The sequence below is a fragment of the Chiloscyllium punctatum genome, chromosome 32 (assembly GCF_047496795.1).
Source record: "Chiloscyllium punctatum isolate Juve2018m chromosome 32, sChiPun1.3, whole genome shotgun sequence".
Classification (NCBI taxonomy): domain Eukaryota; kingdom Metazoa; phylum Chordata; class Chondrichthyes; order Orectolobiformes; family Hemiscylliidae; genus Chiloscyllium; species Chiloscyllium punctatum.
The window spans coordinates 41,588,709-41,607,517 of record NC_092770.1 but is presented as its reverse complement, the minus strand read 5'-3'; the positions used below and the strand labels follow the sequence as shown (position 1 = coordinate 41,607,517).

The following is an 18,809-nucleotide window of genomic DNA, read 5'->3' as shown; positions in this document are numbered from 1 at the left end:
TAGTCATAAACTTGGTCTGAAAATAAATAGATACTGAAAAACATAATATCACGGTTCAGCAACACCTGGGTATTTGTTTTGCTTTTCAACGGGCTTGGAATAGAACTCCTGTTTGTCTTGGTCCAAAGCTGTAGCCCTGCCACATTAGAAAATAAAATAGCCCACAGACACTCTACCTTTAAGTGTTGCTATGCTCTTCTGACTTGAAGAAATGCCCCTCCCACCAAAAACATCTCAGTTTGATTTAGAGTCTTTAGCCCTTCAGAATCTGTTTTGTAATTGAGTATCTTAGTTAACAAAGATTTTGGAACTTCATTACGCTATGAAGTTGAAGGTGTGTACTGTACCTTTATCAGAGAGTGAATGCCGTTTTGCACTGAGAGCTTACAAGCACCTGTCATGTGACTAACTAGCAGTCTCAGAGTGTCCTGGAAAATTAAAGAAATGTAACATTTGGCTGTGAAATAGATAGCTAATCTAATCAAACCTAAAAAAAAACTGAGTTGGTTGCTAGTTTGACAAAAAGTTGCATCTAACCAATCAGTTTAAATTATGCCCAGGATACTAAAACCCAATTGAATTCGAATTTATTATTTTGCCAACACCAAACCAATGAGATGATCTGATGTTGAGGGGATAAAAAAAGGCAGGCATTTTGAACGTCAGACAGAGTAATTGCCAGCGATAGAGTAATTGCCATTGAGACAGACCCAAACACTCTCTGTCAAAGGTACCTTTTTATATGAAACATATTCACAGAAAAGGAAAGAAGACAACCCGGGGGATCTTCAGCTGGAAGGAGAGAGACACCAACAATGAAATTAAGTGATGTAATTTTAATGAGTGTTTCATTGGAACAGTATATTGTTACAGAGTTGGAGGCAGATAATAAGCAGTAAAGAGAAAGTAGGGCTTGAGTTGTCAATAGTTGTTATTTAATGTTCACTTTTAGAGTTAAAGAATAAATTGATATTATTTTCTTTAAATAGTGGAATTTGGGAGCTCTCTGTCGCTCATATTCCAACAGATTATGAGGCGAAGAGAGCCTTTCTGGGTGTTTGGTTTAATTAACAAAGGGGTTCACTGCCATGTTGTAACAACTAAAAATATAATTTGAACCATCTGTTCTCAGTAAATGGAAGTTCTGTTTGGCCTTTCATGCGGTAAAAGAGCAGAATTCCTCAAGAACTCTGTTAAAGTCCTCAATCATGGTTCCTTGATATAGTAGGAATGGATGTAAGATTTGTCCCTTGTCGTACCTCCAGTCAAATGAGAATTTAAAGTGCTTTCAGCAATTGGAATACTGTGGAAATCAAGCAAGCCAGGGTTCTGTAACATTGCACGGAAGCATCAAGCTTTCTGTCTCTCTGGATTTAACAATTTCTCTGACTGACTGACTTTTTAATTTCTCCAAAATATTAACTAGCTGCATTACAGTGCTATCAGATATAACTGGAGTTTTATGCATCTTAAGGGATAAACTACAATATCTGATCCATAACAAGGATAGTCTGAAATTCAAGAGCTCCTAAGTACATTGTAGAAAAGTTCAACCTATAAGTTATATTAAACAAACAAGTAAAATTTGCAAGGTGTTATGGCACATTTGAAACTGACTCATCAGACATGCAGTTACTCTGCCAAGGAAATCACAGTCCAAACATTATCATTGGTATTCTGTACTGTAATATTCATTTGCAGAAGCATACAGTCTTCACTATATCTGGATGAAGACAAAAGAAGAGTAGTTTACATAATACCTTGAATTCTTTTGGAATTGTGTTACATTGTAGAGTTTTTGGCCTAACATATGATATTGCAGCAGGATTCCCTTTGTGGCTTCTGAACACTGCTGCCCATCTTAGATGACAATCAGAAGCCTCCACTGTGTAAGAGCCAATTACTCAGCACATATTTTCCCCTAATTGGCTGATTAGTGATCAAAGAGCAATTACTGTTCAATTAAGTACAGTGAGCAAGTTATTGAAGATGGACAATCATTTAAAAAAACAGTAGCAGAATGCTATGACCAATAAGTAAGAGACAGGGTGACCCATAATGGAAAACCCAATATCTTAAGATCCTGTCACTTCAAGAAATCTCTAATTGGCTTTACAATGTTCACTTCTGCCTGCAGAACACCTCTGTTTAGTCACATTGAATGGTACTTTTAAGATCAAAGTACTACCATGCAATTTCACATCTGAACATTTGCTTGTGCAGGTTCTGTTTATACTGTCATACCCACTCAGTTAGGAGGGAATATTGTTCAGGAGTTCTGCCCACTGCTTATAAGATAATTGCTGTCAGGGATGGATGCTTCCCACACAGAGATTTTCCAGGTTGGTAGTTTAGTTGCAACCAACACAGTTTTAGTGACTGCTATGATACATGAGTTAAAATGTACTGGCTTCTGTATGGGTGAGTGTAACACTCACTGTAAGAAGCCAGAAAAGAAAACATCCTTTTTTTTGTTTACAAAATGGCAAATTCCAACACCTCCATTCACTGTCCACCTCTAACACCCGTCCACCTCTCCAGCTCTAACAGAATTGTACAGGAAATGGGCATGAAAATAACTTGAAAATGCCACCTCAAACTGTGAACATGCACGTGAGACACTGTGGCACTTGTGATTGTCTATTCTGTGCAGGTTAGGTAATTTCCCAGTGACCCTGAAAATACTGATATCACATCGCAGGGAACTGTGTAGCCTTAGATTTCAAAAGTAGCTTTTAACTTGCATCTATTTTGTACCAACTTTCTCCCATGCCTGCACAAGTTTCTCATAGTTACCCATTTTGGCTTGAACAATTTGCATGAAATGATTTTATGATGTGAATAAACAACATAATGTAATAGTTGAAAGGATCAAAATAGTATATTAGCGTTTCCTATTACTTGCTTCTAAGTATACATTATTCTTCATCAATAATCAACAATGAAGAAAATATCCTGGATGTGTCACTAAATTACCTGTAACATCGATGACAAGCCTTGTGCTGATTAGAAAAATAATCCACAATGTCATGTTTATATCATGAAGCTCTTTTCTTGTAGCCTGAAAGAAAAACACTTTATAAGAATATAATTTAAAATGTAATTAATATAAAGGGAGAGAATTTCAAATCACATTCTAGATCTTTCTTCCAGTTGCAGAGTGTGACAGTTTACATTGGTAATTATATATATACCCCAGTTCTTCAGCATATTTGGAACAACAGAAATCTGATACAATTGGTTGATTCACATTGATGTCAAAGTATTGCAAGCTAGGATTTGCTTCTTATTGGAACTGACAGAAAGAGGAGGTGGGGCTTTTAGAGATTCCAAAAAATAGCACTGTAATGCACAATCAGTAATGCAAAGATTCACAATGGTTCCCAAACTTTTTAATCAGAACATTAATCATTGCATTTTTAAATGGGATCAATTTGAATGCTTTGTCTCTGGTAACATGAAGCTGGGAACAAGACCTGAAACAAAAGGGCAGCATAGCCCAACAAATGCTTTTAAATTCACTCTGATTATTATGTCTCTTCCCATTTTAGGCATCAGTGGCTAGTTAACTATTTAATAGCTTGAAACACTATGTGACCAGAATTCCAGAACAAACTGTTTCTATTTGCCATGGAAGCCATTGAGAAGCACAACATGAAACAAAGGAAGGTAATAATTAACCTTAATGTAAGCACATTTTTGATTTCATGACCACTGTCAGTGGTCACCACATTTTCACTTCTGTGTGTTTACAATCAAGCTCACAAGTGGTTGCCAACAAAGGGAAATAGCCACAAAGATAATGGTAGAATTCCAATGTGCTGTGAAGTGCTGCAAAATGATAAGAAATCACATTTAGATTTTTGGGTATTATATCTAAGGTACTGTGAAGGGCTTAACATCCAATGGATAGTGATACAAAAAGGAGAGAATAAAGGGTACAATAAAACAAGGCTAACAATCAGTTTGAAAGCATCAGCCTCTTTGGACATGAAAAAAAATTGCAAAACACATGAATTTTTGGAAAGGGATAAAAGCAAATTGCTTTTAAAAAACAAATTCCACTCGCTACCTTCTTACAATATTATGAAACCTCTATCCACTCCCAATATTCACCCAACTGACTGCTGACACCTTCTATACTGTCTTTTTAAATGGGTCTTCCAAAATAGCTTCCCACTTAACCAATTTAGCCCATAGTGTCTGTGTCAAATTATGATTTTGTTTGATATGTGTAATTTTATATGCATATTTGCATATGTACATTATCAGTACAAAGGCAGGAATTGAAAATCCTAAGAGTGTGCTATACATCAATCACGCACTACTGTTGTGTATGTCAGCAATTTGCAAATAGTCTATGCTCCTACAGTAGAAATGAGGATGTTTCCAAGGTCACTAGACGATCCAAATTATATTGAAGCTTTACAGCTTCGTAGGGGTTGCCTTTGCTTCCCACAAACAATGATCAGATAAGTAGTGCCTTTTGAAACTGATGTCTTTTGAGTTTTAGCTTTCTTAATGTGGTTGATTTGTTTTGAGACAGTTCTTGGGGAGATTAAGGTTCATTTAAGTCTCCGCTGCAAACAAAGACACTTAGTTGTAAGGCACAAAGGAGAGAAAGTGGATCAGGTCAGTCAATAGAATGCGGTCCTATGACACATTCTTTCAAAAACATTGCTCTTGCTCTTTTCCACCTCTGTTTAATGACTTGCCACTGCATTGCCAACTCCATCCTCCATTCCAACATTTCCAGAGGAGATGTGTGTGGGCTGGGTGAGTGGAACAGAGGTAGTTTTGCTTCTTCTTCTTCAGCCTCTGGTGCCATACCAATCCCAGTAGGGACCAATCTGGAATATTCTGTAATGATACATACTGAGAGAAAAATCATAACAAGAATGTGAGAATGATCATTCAGCTGTTTTAGGTATTGTTGCTGAGATTGTGTCCTAGTTTTGTAGATAGGATGTAACATTGCTACTTTTGGAAATAGTCTCAAGATATTATCCACTTGTTGGGCACTAATAGCCTTTTTTTCATTTGTTTGGATTTGGGCATCACTAGTTGCACCAGCATTTAGTGCCCATCCTTAATTAACCACGAGAAGGTAGTGGTGTATAGAGACAATATGCGTTGAACTGTCTCCTGAACTACTGCAGTTTGTGCAGTGTAGGTATATCGATAATGCTATGAGAAAGGGAGTTCCAGGATTTTGAATCAATTACAGTGAAGGAATGGTAATTATTGATGCACTGTATAGTTTTCTGCATGTCAGCCCATGTGACATATACTTCTTGTTGTGCTTGGTTAGATATCTTGAAATTTATTTACAACACTAACTATTTACATGGCCATAATATCACAACCTGACCCACTTGTCTGGGCTCTGTACTTCCTGATGGTAAACTGACATGGACTCCATTACACAGAAGAAGTAACTGAAGGTGAGCAGGAACATTTATACCAGAATGCCAAATGTTGTGATGTCATGTAAATGTCTCAAAGGTACAGGGCTGTCTGGTCTAGCATCTATGCCATAATACAATGTCACTTATTTTCCCTTAAAAGAACTGAAATGCTTTCACAATAACATGTACAAGGACGTACATAAATATATTGTTCTATATATACGGATAACATCTTGATGGATGCACAACACAACCAAATCTAATCCCTATACATTTATCACAACTTGGTGTATCTTCTGTTTGGTGTGCTGTTGTTGTGGAAAGATATGTATCATTTGTTAAAGATGCGTGGTTGTTGTCTGGCACAATTCCTTCTGTATCTAAGTTGTTATCATGTCTGATGGGTGACTGATGAAATGCAGATTGAATATGAGATCAGCTCTTTTTTGCAGGATTTGACCATTGCTCATTACACCAACATGTGGCCTGGAGTGGAGACACACTGACACAATATCTTTCCACAAACCCAGGTGATCATATGAAAACCTTAAATTCATATGCGTTGTCCTGATTCATGTTGAGACAACTATAAGCATGTTTGTTGATCATGCTGTTGTACCATGTTCTCCTTTCCTTCCAACAATGTGTCATGCACATGGATGGGTGGTGAGAATCTAGGAGGGGAGAACTGTGTGGATCTATCTTCCAGACATGACAGCTATTAGTGAGGGTGAACTGTTGCTTAAAGGAGTAGCATGCAGATTTAACAGCTACCTGAAAACCTGACCAAGTTGCTTTACACTATGGTCATAGACTCTGTGGGAGAAATAGAGAGCACATTGATAGGAACGTATGAACTTAGAGGTGCATTGGTCAGGGGAAATGTAGAGTAATAAGGCAGGGGAATAGGTCTGGAGAGATTACTCTTTGGAAGGTCGATGTGGACTTGTTGGGCCAAATGGCCCGTTTCCACAATGTAGGGATTCAATGATTCCAGGTCTGTCAGCATCTGTGGTGAGAAATCAGAGCTAAATGTTGAAATTTATCTTGAAGAACCCAATATTCAAGGGGCTACAGAGGCAAAAATGATATGTCACCTGTTAGTTGAAATGGAACTTGAATGAAACCATTGTGGCTTTTACCCACATGAGGTACAAGCCAGAATATGAAGGTAGAAGACGATGTCACACACAGATGTGAGAGTGCCAAGGTATGTCAATCTGAGATATTATTGGTTACCTTTAAAGACTTATCATGATATCCATTCAGGATAAGAAGAGAAGAAAGTTTACTTAACTGTTTGCTTAATAAGTCTTTTCACAGGGGCACCTCTCTAATGGCTATCATATTAAGCAGCTGGTACTATGTTAATACAGATGCATGTCTTTTCCAGAAGTTGTGCAGGAGTTTTGGTTTGTTAGCTTACAACCATTACAATAATAGATCAGTGATACAGTAGAATACAAAGCAGCTCCTGTAGCTAAAATCTCTTGCCAGCTGTAAAATGAAGTGTTTGGGTTGCAGTTTCAGACCTCAAACACTTGGTGGTACCAGTGTGCTTTCTAAATCGCAGACTGGATTCTACACAGACAGGGAGAGTGATACACTTCTGTCATAGAGGTCAAAGGTGAGTCTGGTCCTGGTTGGCCATTTGAGCCACAGATATTTAAATGACTTGAGGTGAGCCTTCCACCTCTATTAGAGAACTATTGGCCAATCAAACAGCTGGTAGTTCTTTTGCCCACCAGCTGTGTGAGAACAGTGATCATTGCTGGGACTGCAGTTAGTCCCCGAGGGAAATGAGCTCAAAATGAGTTGAACTGCAGGGTAAATCCATAATCTTGCATTCTAAAGAATAGTCACAGGATCGGAAACTTTAACTCTGCTTTCCTCCACGGATATTGCCAAATCTGCTATGTAATTCCAGCATTTTCTGCTTTTATTTCAACTTCCTGGCAAATGCAGTATTTTGCTATTGTTTAAGTATTGATGGCCCATGGCTAAATCTTGAATATTCTTCTTCTAGGAAATCTGAAAAATGGCACAATCCTTATATTCTGTGATTGCACATCGCACTTTAAAAATTGTAGGTGTTCCAACTCAATTTTTAATCTACCCTTGGGAATTTTAAAAACCTTTTTCATGACCTTTTATCTCTATACCCTCCTGCAGTACACAACATATTAAAGTACGTTTAGTGGCATCTAAAAGTTATGTCTTCTTCTGTCTTCACCTTTATTTTATTCTGTACAACAGTTAGTTAATAAAATTGCCAATTCTTTGCATCACACATGGTGCAATGTAATGTATTGCAATGAACTCTTCCATTAGTAATTACTGCCCTAAACTCATCAAATTTAAATGCTTCAATTAAGAAAGAAGGTGGTTTAATGGTATTGTTGCTGGACTAGTAATGCAAAACAGGATATTAATCCCAACACGTGGTAAATTTGAATTCAGTAAATGTCTGTAATTAAAAGTCTAATGATGACCATGAAATAATTGTTGATTGTCAGGAAAGTGTCATCTGGTTCATCAACGCCCTTTCGAGAAGGAAAGCTGTAGTCTTTACTGGGTTTGGCTGACATGTGACTCCAGACGCATAGCAATGTGATTAACTCTTAACCACCCTCTTACAGAGTCTAACAAGCCAGTCAGTTGCTAAAAAGTCTCAAAATGGAACACACCAGAGTTTGTAAATTAAAATATCTACTACTGTTTAGACATCTGCAAGGTATGAGCCATTTTATCTTAATTAAACATTATTCATATGGAACATACCCAACTTGTTAAATTCTAACTGAGGTTTAGCAGCTTAGAGCGTTTTCTGTGGGTGTTCACCTCACTAAAGAAAAGAAAATATTGGCTTCAATTTTTGCCAGGACAGGGAGCAGTACTTCCATGGCATAAGTGCTGAAATTTGTTCAGAATAGCAGGTTCCGCCACCAAACCTGGCCTCTCTCATTTCCTAAGGGCAGTTTCAGAGGGTGGGCTATGAATCACACATGTGTGTTTCCCAGAGATAGCTGGCAATTCAACTAACCAGCTGGCTCCAGAGAATTGGGATTGTGGAGTTTCTGGTGTCTGGAACTAGGATGTGTGGAGATTATACCACCAAGGGTAGGTCAGTTTTCAGTGTGTTGTGTTATGAGAAGCCAGGGTATCTCTTTGAAGAGCTAAGGTACCCCATTGATCACAGAACACCCTTTTTCGTAATGGGTTACTTGTTAAAGGACAATTCTTACTGAATTGAAATACTTATTGCATTTTTAAGTGCTTAAGTGAGATGTTTACTGACACAAGGAATTAACCATTTGAATTACCTATTTGTTTACACAAGTTTTTGAATTCTTAAGTAAAATATTGTTTTCATAAGTGATTTGAACTTGAAAGTTCACTGTTTTGAATTATTGTTTCAGTGAGAATGCGCATTTTTGCAATAGTGACATAATCAGTAGACTGGATTAATGCCCAAGCTATATAATAGGTGAGCTGACATGGAAAGGGAAGGGTAAAGTGTAGCGGGTGAGAGATATGAGCAAGCACTAACCTGACAAAGGGGTTATAAGGGTCATATGGAACACTGGGGATATTTGAGACATGAGGGGCCATGAGTGATGGGCAATTGGGTGGCACCGAAGATTTGCTGGAGGGGAGGCATGGGATGGGTGCAGGGCATAGGTTGACAGAATGGGGAATTGAGAGTGGAGGGATGGTTTCTTTTTTAACTTGTATTTTAAAATGTTGTATACAATGCTGAAGCCCTTAACGTCTTGCCGGGTTACCAAGTCTGCACCGCGAAACTGGAAATCCAAATTTAGAAGGTTGGGTTCATGAAGCTGGAATTTTCCCGACTCTGTGCACCCAACCTGGGAACAAAACTTGGGGCAGTTATTTTTAAAGGTAATAAGTCACAATAAAATATTGCAATGACAATTAACATATGCCACATGACAATAACATGACACTACAAAGAATCGCTAAGTACGAATCAGTTGTATGAAATTGATTTGATATGGAAATAATTGCACAGAGGCTGGTATCCCATCACCAATTCATCCTTTATTTACTTGTGCACAGTACACTAACTGTAGCCCAGCCAGCTTAAAGTCAGTCCCCTGAACTGAGGAGATACTAATTGGTCAGCCAGGGTTTTCTTACTGGCCCAGGTTAGCAACCCCAATCAAGGATCTCATAGTCAATGAGGTCCACCTGGTTCCAATCACTACAGATATTAATGTATTTAACCCAGTCATAATTAAGATACCACAGATACTGCCAGAACTGCTGAGTTTCACCAGCATATTCTCTGCTTGTTACTGTGTTACTGAGTGCTAAGCTATAGAAGACCATCATTCACAAATTGCTGCAGCATTGTCAGATCCCGAGGAATAGGTTTCTCTTCATCTCCTTTTGTCTTATTTCCACCATCATTGATTAAACATGTATACTCAGTTCCAATTTCAGATATACAACTTTAGTTGGAGCAGTGTGTCATTTTCACATTTTACTATTTCGGAGATTCACAGAAGTGTTATGGAACAGAAAGAGGCACTTGAGTCCATTGTGTCTGCATCAGCTCTCCAATGAGTGTTGTAATATAGTGCAATTTGTCTACCTTTTCTCCATACCTTTGCACATTGTTTCTATTCAGGTAATCATCCTATATCCTCTTGAATGCCTCAATTAAACCCATCTCCACCACAGGCATTCCGTTCCAGACCACACCACTGTAAAGGTTTTTCTCACGTCATATTTTCTATATTTGAAAATCATTTCAAATCTAAGTCTTCACATTCTTGATCTTTTATGAATGGTAACAGTTCCTCACGATCTACTTAGCCCAGACCTTTTGTAATTTTATTATATCTCGCAGATCCCTTCTTAGCTTTAACACTTCAGCAATGCCTCTTGCCTCCATGTTTTAAATCTTATTCTTCATCTTTAATTGTCCCTACCCATCTTTTTACCACCATTTTACTACTGCTGTACTTACAAAAGACTTCAGGATTCACCTTTACATTGGCTACCAATCTTTTCTCATAATCCCTCTTTGTTTCTCCAATATTCTTTTACACCCACATTTGGGTGTGCCATTAGAAAATAAATGGTAGATAATATAAAGTTTTCAAATACTTTTTTTTAACATTTCTTTGTCTTTCTTTGACAAAGATTCTAACAGATTAAGACAAACTCTGCAATCAATTAGATCATTGTCAACTTGCAGTAAAGTAAAACAAGCAAAATTTGCACTTAAGTTTCAGAAGAGTATAAATATAAATTACATTTCTTTGGGGAAAGAAAAATTACATTTCAACTGTTAAAGATAGCGTTGTGGGTGAACTGTCCAGCTATAGGATTGTCCAATTTTCATTCCATTCATTCCCATGATGGGGAATTGATCTGCTGCAGTTGTTTTACACGTGGTCAACAGGTCAAAAAGCTATCCCCAGAGTAATTCACTTGATCTTTTGAAAAATAACATTAGTTTCAATTCTTACAATAAAGCTCCCCATACAGACTCAATTTTAAAATCTATTTCTCAAGCTGTTGTGTTAATTCTTAGCTTTGACATAATACTACCACTCTTATTTGCCTCTGACTTTGGGGTCATTAGTTTAGAAACTAAACTTTAGAAACTTGAGCTCATGATTTCAATACTTTACAGTGCTTCACTACAAAAGGAGCATTTTATAAATGTAGAGTTTTGACTCCTCAAGTTTCACTGACACTAATTGAGAATGCGCAGGAGTAATCCTTCTAGTTCCCTAGTCAATCTTCCACATAACACCAGCAGTACAGATGATCTGGTCACTTACCAGCTGTTGTTTGAGGGCCCTCACTAAATTATGTCTCTGCCTTATAACAGTAATGACACCAAAGAAATATCACATTTATGGTGAAGCACTGTGGAATGAGGTCAGAAAATGTATTGCATAAATCTAACTAAATCTAATTCTCACTGATTTCAAACATTTCAATCAACACTAGAAAAATAGGTTGCAAGTGGCCAACTAGAGTCCCTGGATTCAAAAAGGTGCAAAAAACCATCTGAGGATACTATGCACACTATGCTGGCACAATCTTATTATTCGAAAAATGAAGAAAATCAATGATTAAAAAACACACAGAGGAACATCTGTAGTTAACAAATGAGAATGCAGTTTGAGGGGTTAATCTGTGATTAGGATGGACACTAAATACTGGTCCAGCTCGTGAAGGCCATTTATCATGAATGCATAAAAAGAATGATCACATGTTGTGATGAAATGTGATGTGATCAATACAGCCTGTGACAAGATGAAGCCGCAGTAAAATATATCTCAAATAAACTATTAACAGTTTGAATCATCTGATCTAGGTTTGGAAATCCTATTCCTGATCTAGAACAGACAACGATTGCCCATTTTATTTCCCATGGCTTTTCTACATCGATGGCCAATTCAGATCTGTAGGCCATGTGGGTAGCATCAGAGTGAATTGTCAAAGAAACCGCACCCTCTTTTTAAGGCAATAGCTAGCTTATTACAGAAAGCAAAATATTTAAAAGTCCCAAAACCATTTTGAGCTACTGAGAGATGGTAAGTTCCATAAAAGGAGGTGGGGGGGGGGGGTGCGGGGTGGTGGAATGGGGGGGTTGGTGGTGGTAAGAGTGGCTCATGGGTAGGTAAGGGTGAAGGATGGCACATAGATAACGAGGTAAAGTACTAAGTGGGTGAAATGGCAGAATGCTAGGCCTCCACTGTGGCTAAAATGTTACAGTGCCAAGTAAGTGAATAAGATGGTAGATATATGGGTGAGGTGTTAGGATGCCATGTGAATGACAGGGTGTTGTTCCAAGTGGGTGACTGAAGCTTAGGATGGAAGGTACCTAGGTTGATTGGTGAAGGAGGGGAGTGGGTAGGCAGATGAGTGAGCAGGTAGGGTAACAGTAGGACAAGGACGACTGGAGGATAAGGGAGTCTAGGTGTCAGGTGAGAGGGTAGGATTGTTCAGATGGTGAGGGATTTGGTGTCTTGGGGCTAGGTCAGAGACTCAGGTTAGTCATATGTCCATTGTGAGGCATGGTATAGAGGGTAAGTTTACTTCTGTGCTGGCTGAATGATCAGGAATTGGGGGTGACAGGGGGTTGTGCATGGAGCCAGGTGTCTAGGAGTAGGGGCTGTGGATCAGGTATGCTTTGGAATGGTCAAGTATCTGTCGTGGCGGGTCTGGTTAGATGTTTGGGATTGGTAGGTATCAGTGTAATTTAGGTGTTTGGCAGTTTTATAGCTGGCAAGGCATTCGACAAGCTTTTAACTCCACCATTTTTTCCTGATTAACTAGGTAAGTAGTACACAAAGTCTTATTGCAGAATTTTTGAAGGTTTCCAGGTGGCAGGTTGGAAATGCTCTGGTAGAGCTCTTGGTTCAACTGAAGAAAGAGATAATCCTCTTTTCATATGCAAACTCATTTGGACACATCCTCACAACCATCAAGGAATGTAACATGTTGTTACTGTTGTCACTTATCAAACCTGTGGCATATTCTCCATTCTAAGGACTATTTGAATGGTAGACTAAAGGCCACACACTCGCTTTCAGATATTTCAGCAGGAACTGCACAACGATACATATAGGCAGCCATTGACTCTCTCTATTTGACTTGCATAATCAATCTGGTCCAAATTTCTTACACCTATTTCTCTTGACAGCTTTCCAGTTATGCCCATTGTTTCTCTTATCCTTTTCATCAGAATAGCATTGGAAAACTGGCTTGGAAAGTAACATTAAAAATTCCATTATACAATCAAGGTATGAACAACTATATATTCTCCAATGTCAAATTATTGAGCTCAGTTTTAACTCTGTTCAAGTCAATCATCTTGGGGAGTCAAACATCTCTGCTGAAGTTTTATTTTGTATTTGGTGCATAGACTGTTGGATGCAAGAGTGAGGGAAAATCTCCATGACTTCAAGTGAGAATATGAATTTTCTGGGAATAACTTTGCAAATGATTGAGGCGTTTTCAGGATGTAGGACAAAGCATCTATTTTTTAGATTTTAGATTTTAAGCCAATGTGTAACTCCATGTGAAACTGGTTATTTTTTAAAAAAGGTAACCTGAATATTAAAGGAGGTTGAGGAAGATAAAACATTTGTATAACTGTGGTTGGTAAAACATCAAGATATTCTGAAATAAAATTGTAACATGTAAGGAGAGTAATATACAGACAGAATATATAGCTGATTTTATATCGTTAATTATTGCTGTTTTTTTATGGTGATTGCCATTATCACGACATGACTGAAGTTATGCTGAGGAGAAGAAAACAATCTCAATATTGGTATTTCCAAAGATCAAGAAGAAAATAAAATGGTAAATAAAAACAGAAAATGCTAAAATCTTGCCATATCAGACAGTACCTGTGAAGTTAAAGTTAGCATTTTAACTTGATGGCCTTTTTCCAAACACAAGCAAGGTAATGGAAAACTAAACAAGAACGAACTGGTAGGCAAAGGTATGGCCTGGACATTCAGCTGCACAGCAACTATTCTGTTGCAGCTGGTTGGATAGCATGTATTGGAAGCATGAATATGTGGTTGATATCATTAAATGCACTTTGCTGTTCAGAAAGTTGATTATGTTCTCGACAAGAGCACGGATGGATGCAGTTGACTGCTCCTTGCACCTGTGAAATCCTAGTAAAGATTTATTGCTATCTCATGTTAATGTACAATGCCCATTGAGGAGGTTATGGACTGTGCAGTTTATGTGAATAACACATCTCTCACCAGCTGGATATATCAGTGGACTATCAATTAGCTCATGCTGCTATGTCACCTTCCTTTACCTGACAAGTGTTGTAAGCATAGAAATGGAGGACTGTCTGACTTTCGCTGATAATGGCAATTGAGTTCTTCTAGTGATGTAAGGTCCAGAACAAGGGTAAGTAAGTCGCACACCTTCTCTGTGACCTCAGGAATGAAGACCAGCTTTTTCTCTTGAATTTGATATTAGATTTCAGATTGGGATAGGAGAGCCACAATGCAAAGTATTAAATACAAGTAAGGCAAATGTAGAAGGGATAAGAAGTAAATTTACTCTAGTCAACTGGACTGAAATGTTAATGAGTGAATCTACAAATAGTGGAACATATCCAGGAATATAATGAAATACAAAACCAGTACATGCACCTAAAAAACAAATAGTTCACATTAGCAGTGAAGTTACTATCTTAATTATGAAGTACAACAGAGGGTCAGGGTAAAAGTAAAAGCTAACAGTCATGCAAGGAAATCTAACAAAGTGGTAGAGGTGTTAAAAATAAACAAAAGTTCAAAACAGACAATAGTAGGCACCAGTGTAATACAATGTAATGATTTGCTTAGTTTCCTCAAAGGGTCAACCATGTTGGTGTGGGACAGGACTCACTTATCATTTGAGAGCAAGTTAAAAGTGTGGGTCTCATTCCGTCAAGGGAATTTGTGAACTAATGGCAAATTTACAACATCGAGCAGACGATCACTTTTGTTGATATAAGCTTGTATTTTCAAAATTTTTTAGAGCTACATTCAAAGTATTAAACATTATGATAAGATTTAAGCTCTCATTTTGCGATTATTAGTCCAGTTCTCATTTATACCAATCCCACAACATAACCACAGCCTCATAGTACCACAATATGGTGCCCATGCAAGGCGTGCAGTACAAGTTAACTAGAATGTTACAGGAGTTTAAAGGGTTAAAGTAAGAACAAACAGGTTGTATTCCTTAAAAGGGGAAGGGCTTAGTCTAACTGAGGTGTTAAATTAGAAAGTGATGCAAAAGAGAAAATTATGAGAAAATGAATTAATGGGTATTATAGCAATGAATGAATCTAGTGTGAGTGGAAATGATAGTTTAATTAGAGTCAGATCTCAATTTGAAAAGAAGTAGATTAAAAGATGATGGGTGTCACAGGCTGGATCCAGATGCGTTACAGTGGATCAATGAAGATGATGCAAGACACAGGAGCTTGGCATACCATGAAGACAGATCTCCTGGCTGGAGTAGCTACAAGCAGGAGATTTTAAAAAAGCATTTCCTTTGTATCAAAAGTAATTTTTACAAGAACAATTGCAGAATGGTCTAGACAGTTTAGCTTATTAATACTTCTAATGAAAACCTGAGTTCTGAATCGAACCTCTGAGAATGTTTACCCTACCTTCACTGCTCAGGTCATTATTCTTCTTTCTGTTGTGTTCACTTGGCAGTGACATAACTCAAACAGATTTGAGAGCTTTGATCACCCCCATCTCTCACCTTAGCCTGTCATTATCTCCAAAATTAGATAAGTGCTTTGTTGATCTTCCACCAACATTTCTGTGGAGAGGGGATGTTCAGATAGTACTGATTTCACTATAATTGATATTTTCAGTCTGATTTTAAAAGTTGCATCTCATCCATTTCCCAACACTTCCTCTCAACCTGACAAGTGGCATCTGTTCAGAGCTATAATCTACTATAAGGCCCACATTAGTTGTACAATCCACAAGCTCATTTATTCATCATGTGTTATAGATTGATAAATGTTTCAGAAAGTTACAGCTATACATTGACTAATATGAACAGGGAACTGAAAAGTTTAAATAATAGTCTGGGTCCGCAAACATGATAAACTAGTCAATTCAGGACCTTGTTGGTTGTGATTTGATAGTTAATATGAAAGCAACATAATGTGGAAGTTGAAAAGCTGAAGCAATATAGAAATATTGGAAATAGTCAGCTAATTTGTCAAAATCTATGGAGAAAGAAATAAAGTTGACTTTACAAGTCAATGACCTTTCATCCACAACAGCTATCAAACTGGCTGAGTATTTCCAGAAATTTCTTTAACATAATAACTTATATGTTTGAAGTTTTTTTTAATCAACAATACTTTCTGACTAACTTATCTTTTCCTTACAGTTTACAACTGGTCAGCTCCTCTCTGATAATTCAATAAACAAAAACAAAAGCAGAAATTGCTGGAAAAGCTCAGCAGGTCTGGCAGCATCTATGAAAAGAAATCACAATTAACGTGTTAGGTCCAGTGAGACCTCAGTAAACAAATTTAGCCACTTAAATATCCTTTCACTGGTTGTTTTGGCTTGGTTGAATTATATGTAACTGAGGATAATTATTATAATAATTATTCGATGTAATTGCCCATCATGTATATAAAGAATTAAATCATGAACAGTGTATTTTGATTAAAAGTTAATGAAGTTCTCCCATCCAGGGCATTTGTTTTGATTCAACATTGCAATAAATATATCAAAGAAAGCATGGTAAAGGCATCTGAACAACAGTAGATTTTAAATTAATGATATTCAATGACAAGATTTAAAGCAGTCACTATTTTAAATTAGCCAAAAATATATAACCTTTATTATAACATCATTCACGGCGATGTATATAAAGCTAAACAACTGTTTATAAGGAGCTTGCAGAGAGGTACAGCAACAACTTATAACATTTCTCAAATGCAAAAAGATGTCTTTATAAAATAAGTAGGGAAAGAATACAGTGGATACGAAACATAAAATGACAAAAGTGGAGAGGATACATAACCATTTGATTTTTGAGGGTTACGATTGTGAGAAGGAACCTACAAGTAGAGATGAAAGTGGTGGAAAGAATGGGTAAAGAATTCTGGAGGAGGAGAGCATAGTGGCTAAATGAAGAAGGGTGACTGAAGAGATAAACTGGAGAAATCAACAAAGGGAGACTAAATGGGAAAGGCCAAGCTGGGCGACTGAAGAAGAAGGTGGAGAGGCTTTCGAGCACAGGGAGCTAGTGAAGTTTCAGAGAATCCGTATAAATGAACAGGTTTCAGCACTTTGGATGAATTATTATTGAGGCCCGAGGAAGGAAAGGCAGATAAGTTTAGTTTAAAGATGTTAATCTCTAAAAGATTGAGAAAGTGGAGGAATTTGAGCTCAAATGAGAAAACATACTGATTAAATAAGCTCACATAAATCAATCAGAACAGCAACATAATGATTGCTTGAGAGCACTCATTCTTGCAGTGGATGTATATTGATGCAATGCTCTATAAAATTCCCTTATCCTATCACTGTACCTTAGCCTCAATATCACAAAGTTCAACCACCACATGATAAAGTATCACAAAGCACACTAAAATGTGTAAGTGGATTATTGTATTTTGCAATGAGCACTCCTCATTATTCTTCTACATTTTTACTCTCAGGAAACTCAGTTTTGTAGATACCTTTACATTAGAAATTTAATATCATGAGACAAATAATTTGACTTAAATGCACTTCTCCAAGTTCAGGAATATTCCTTCCCGAATTATCTCTTTGACTCAATGTTATCATTTGTGCCTCTGAGTTAGAATGCGATAGGCTGAATCTCAAGCTTACTGCAGAGTCTGAACGCCTAATCTAGACTGACATTTCAGTACACTACTGAGAGGATACGGATATGTCAAAAATGACATTTCAGATAAAAGGTTAAACAGAGGGCAATATCTACCACTTCAAGTGGATGCAAGTTATTTCATGGCACCACTTAAAGGAGAGTAGAGATCAACTTCAACTAGCTAATGAGAAGACATATGCATAATTAACAAATTAAAAATCATATGTTACATTTCTGTCAGCACCAGTTTTTAACATTGGACTGTTTGTGTACAATATAAGCATAATTCCACAATTTTACCAATGCAGCAATATCAGCTACAAAGAGCTTTGTGGGAAAGAGCAACATAGGGTGTATTGGAGAAAAGGCAAAGCAACTGAATTGGAGCACAAAGCAAGAGAAACAGTGGAGACGTTAGTCACTATGTGCATTAATCTAGGAACCGATAGTAACTTTATGGCCTGCATACCCCTTTGTCAGTAGTGCCTTCATTAAGTGCTAAATGCCCATCACCTAATTTCCATTCAGTTTTTCAGATTTGATCAGCAAATCTTGGAACTTTCTTACCTTGATGTGGAGCCAGGAGACACTCAAGCCCAAAGGCGAAATAAATATTTCTGAGTCATATCTAATAACTGTGCTGCTCCATCTGTTGCCACACATCTTTTTCAATCAAGAAATGAACAAGTCTCAACTTATCCTCATGGTATTTACAGAAAAAAAAACAGCTGCAGAACTCTACAGAAGAATTTTTAAGAAAACCTAGGCTTGCATTTATACAGTGCTGTTCATGACCCAGGATTTCCCAAAGAGTCTTACAGCCAATGAATTACGTTTGAAATGTGGTCACTATTGCAATGTAGAAAATGTGATAGCTAATATACACATAGCAAGGTCCCACAAATAACAATAAAATAAATAGCCAGGTCATCCATTTTATGAGTTGGTTGAAGGATAAATTTTGGCAAGAACACTGTTCAAAAACATTTCACATTATCAGTGACTTATTAGATT

General features: G+C 37.4%; 1 protein-coding gene across 1 annotated transcript in view; it reads right to left on the bottom strand.

Moving 5' to 3' along the window:
* The window catches only part of LOC140458096 (uncharacterized), a 58,470-nt gene extending 40,070 nt beyond the window's left edge, over window positions 1-18,400 (bottom strand). Inside the window, exons 1-2 of the mRNA XM_072552165.1 lie at window positions 18,363-18,400; window positions 2,977-3,061 (exon numbers count right to left, since the gene is read on the bottom strand). Coding sequence (XP_072408266.1) covers window positions 2,977-3,031 — 55 coding nt within the window. The 5' untranslated portion in view covers window positions 3,032-3,061; window positions 18,363-18,400. The remainder of the gene's footprint in view (window positions 1-2,976; window positions 3,062-18,362) is intronic.
* Window positions 18,401-18,809: the final 409 nt, after the last annotated feature.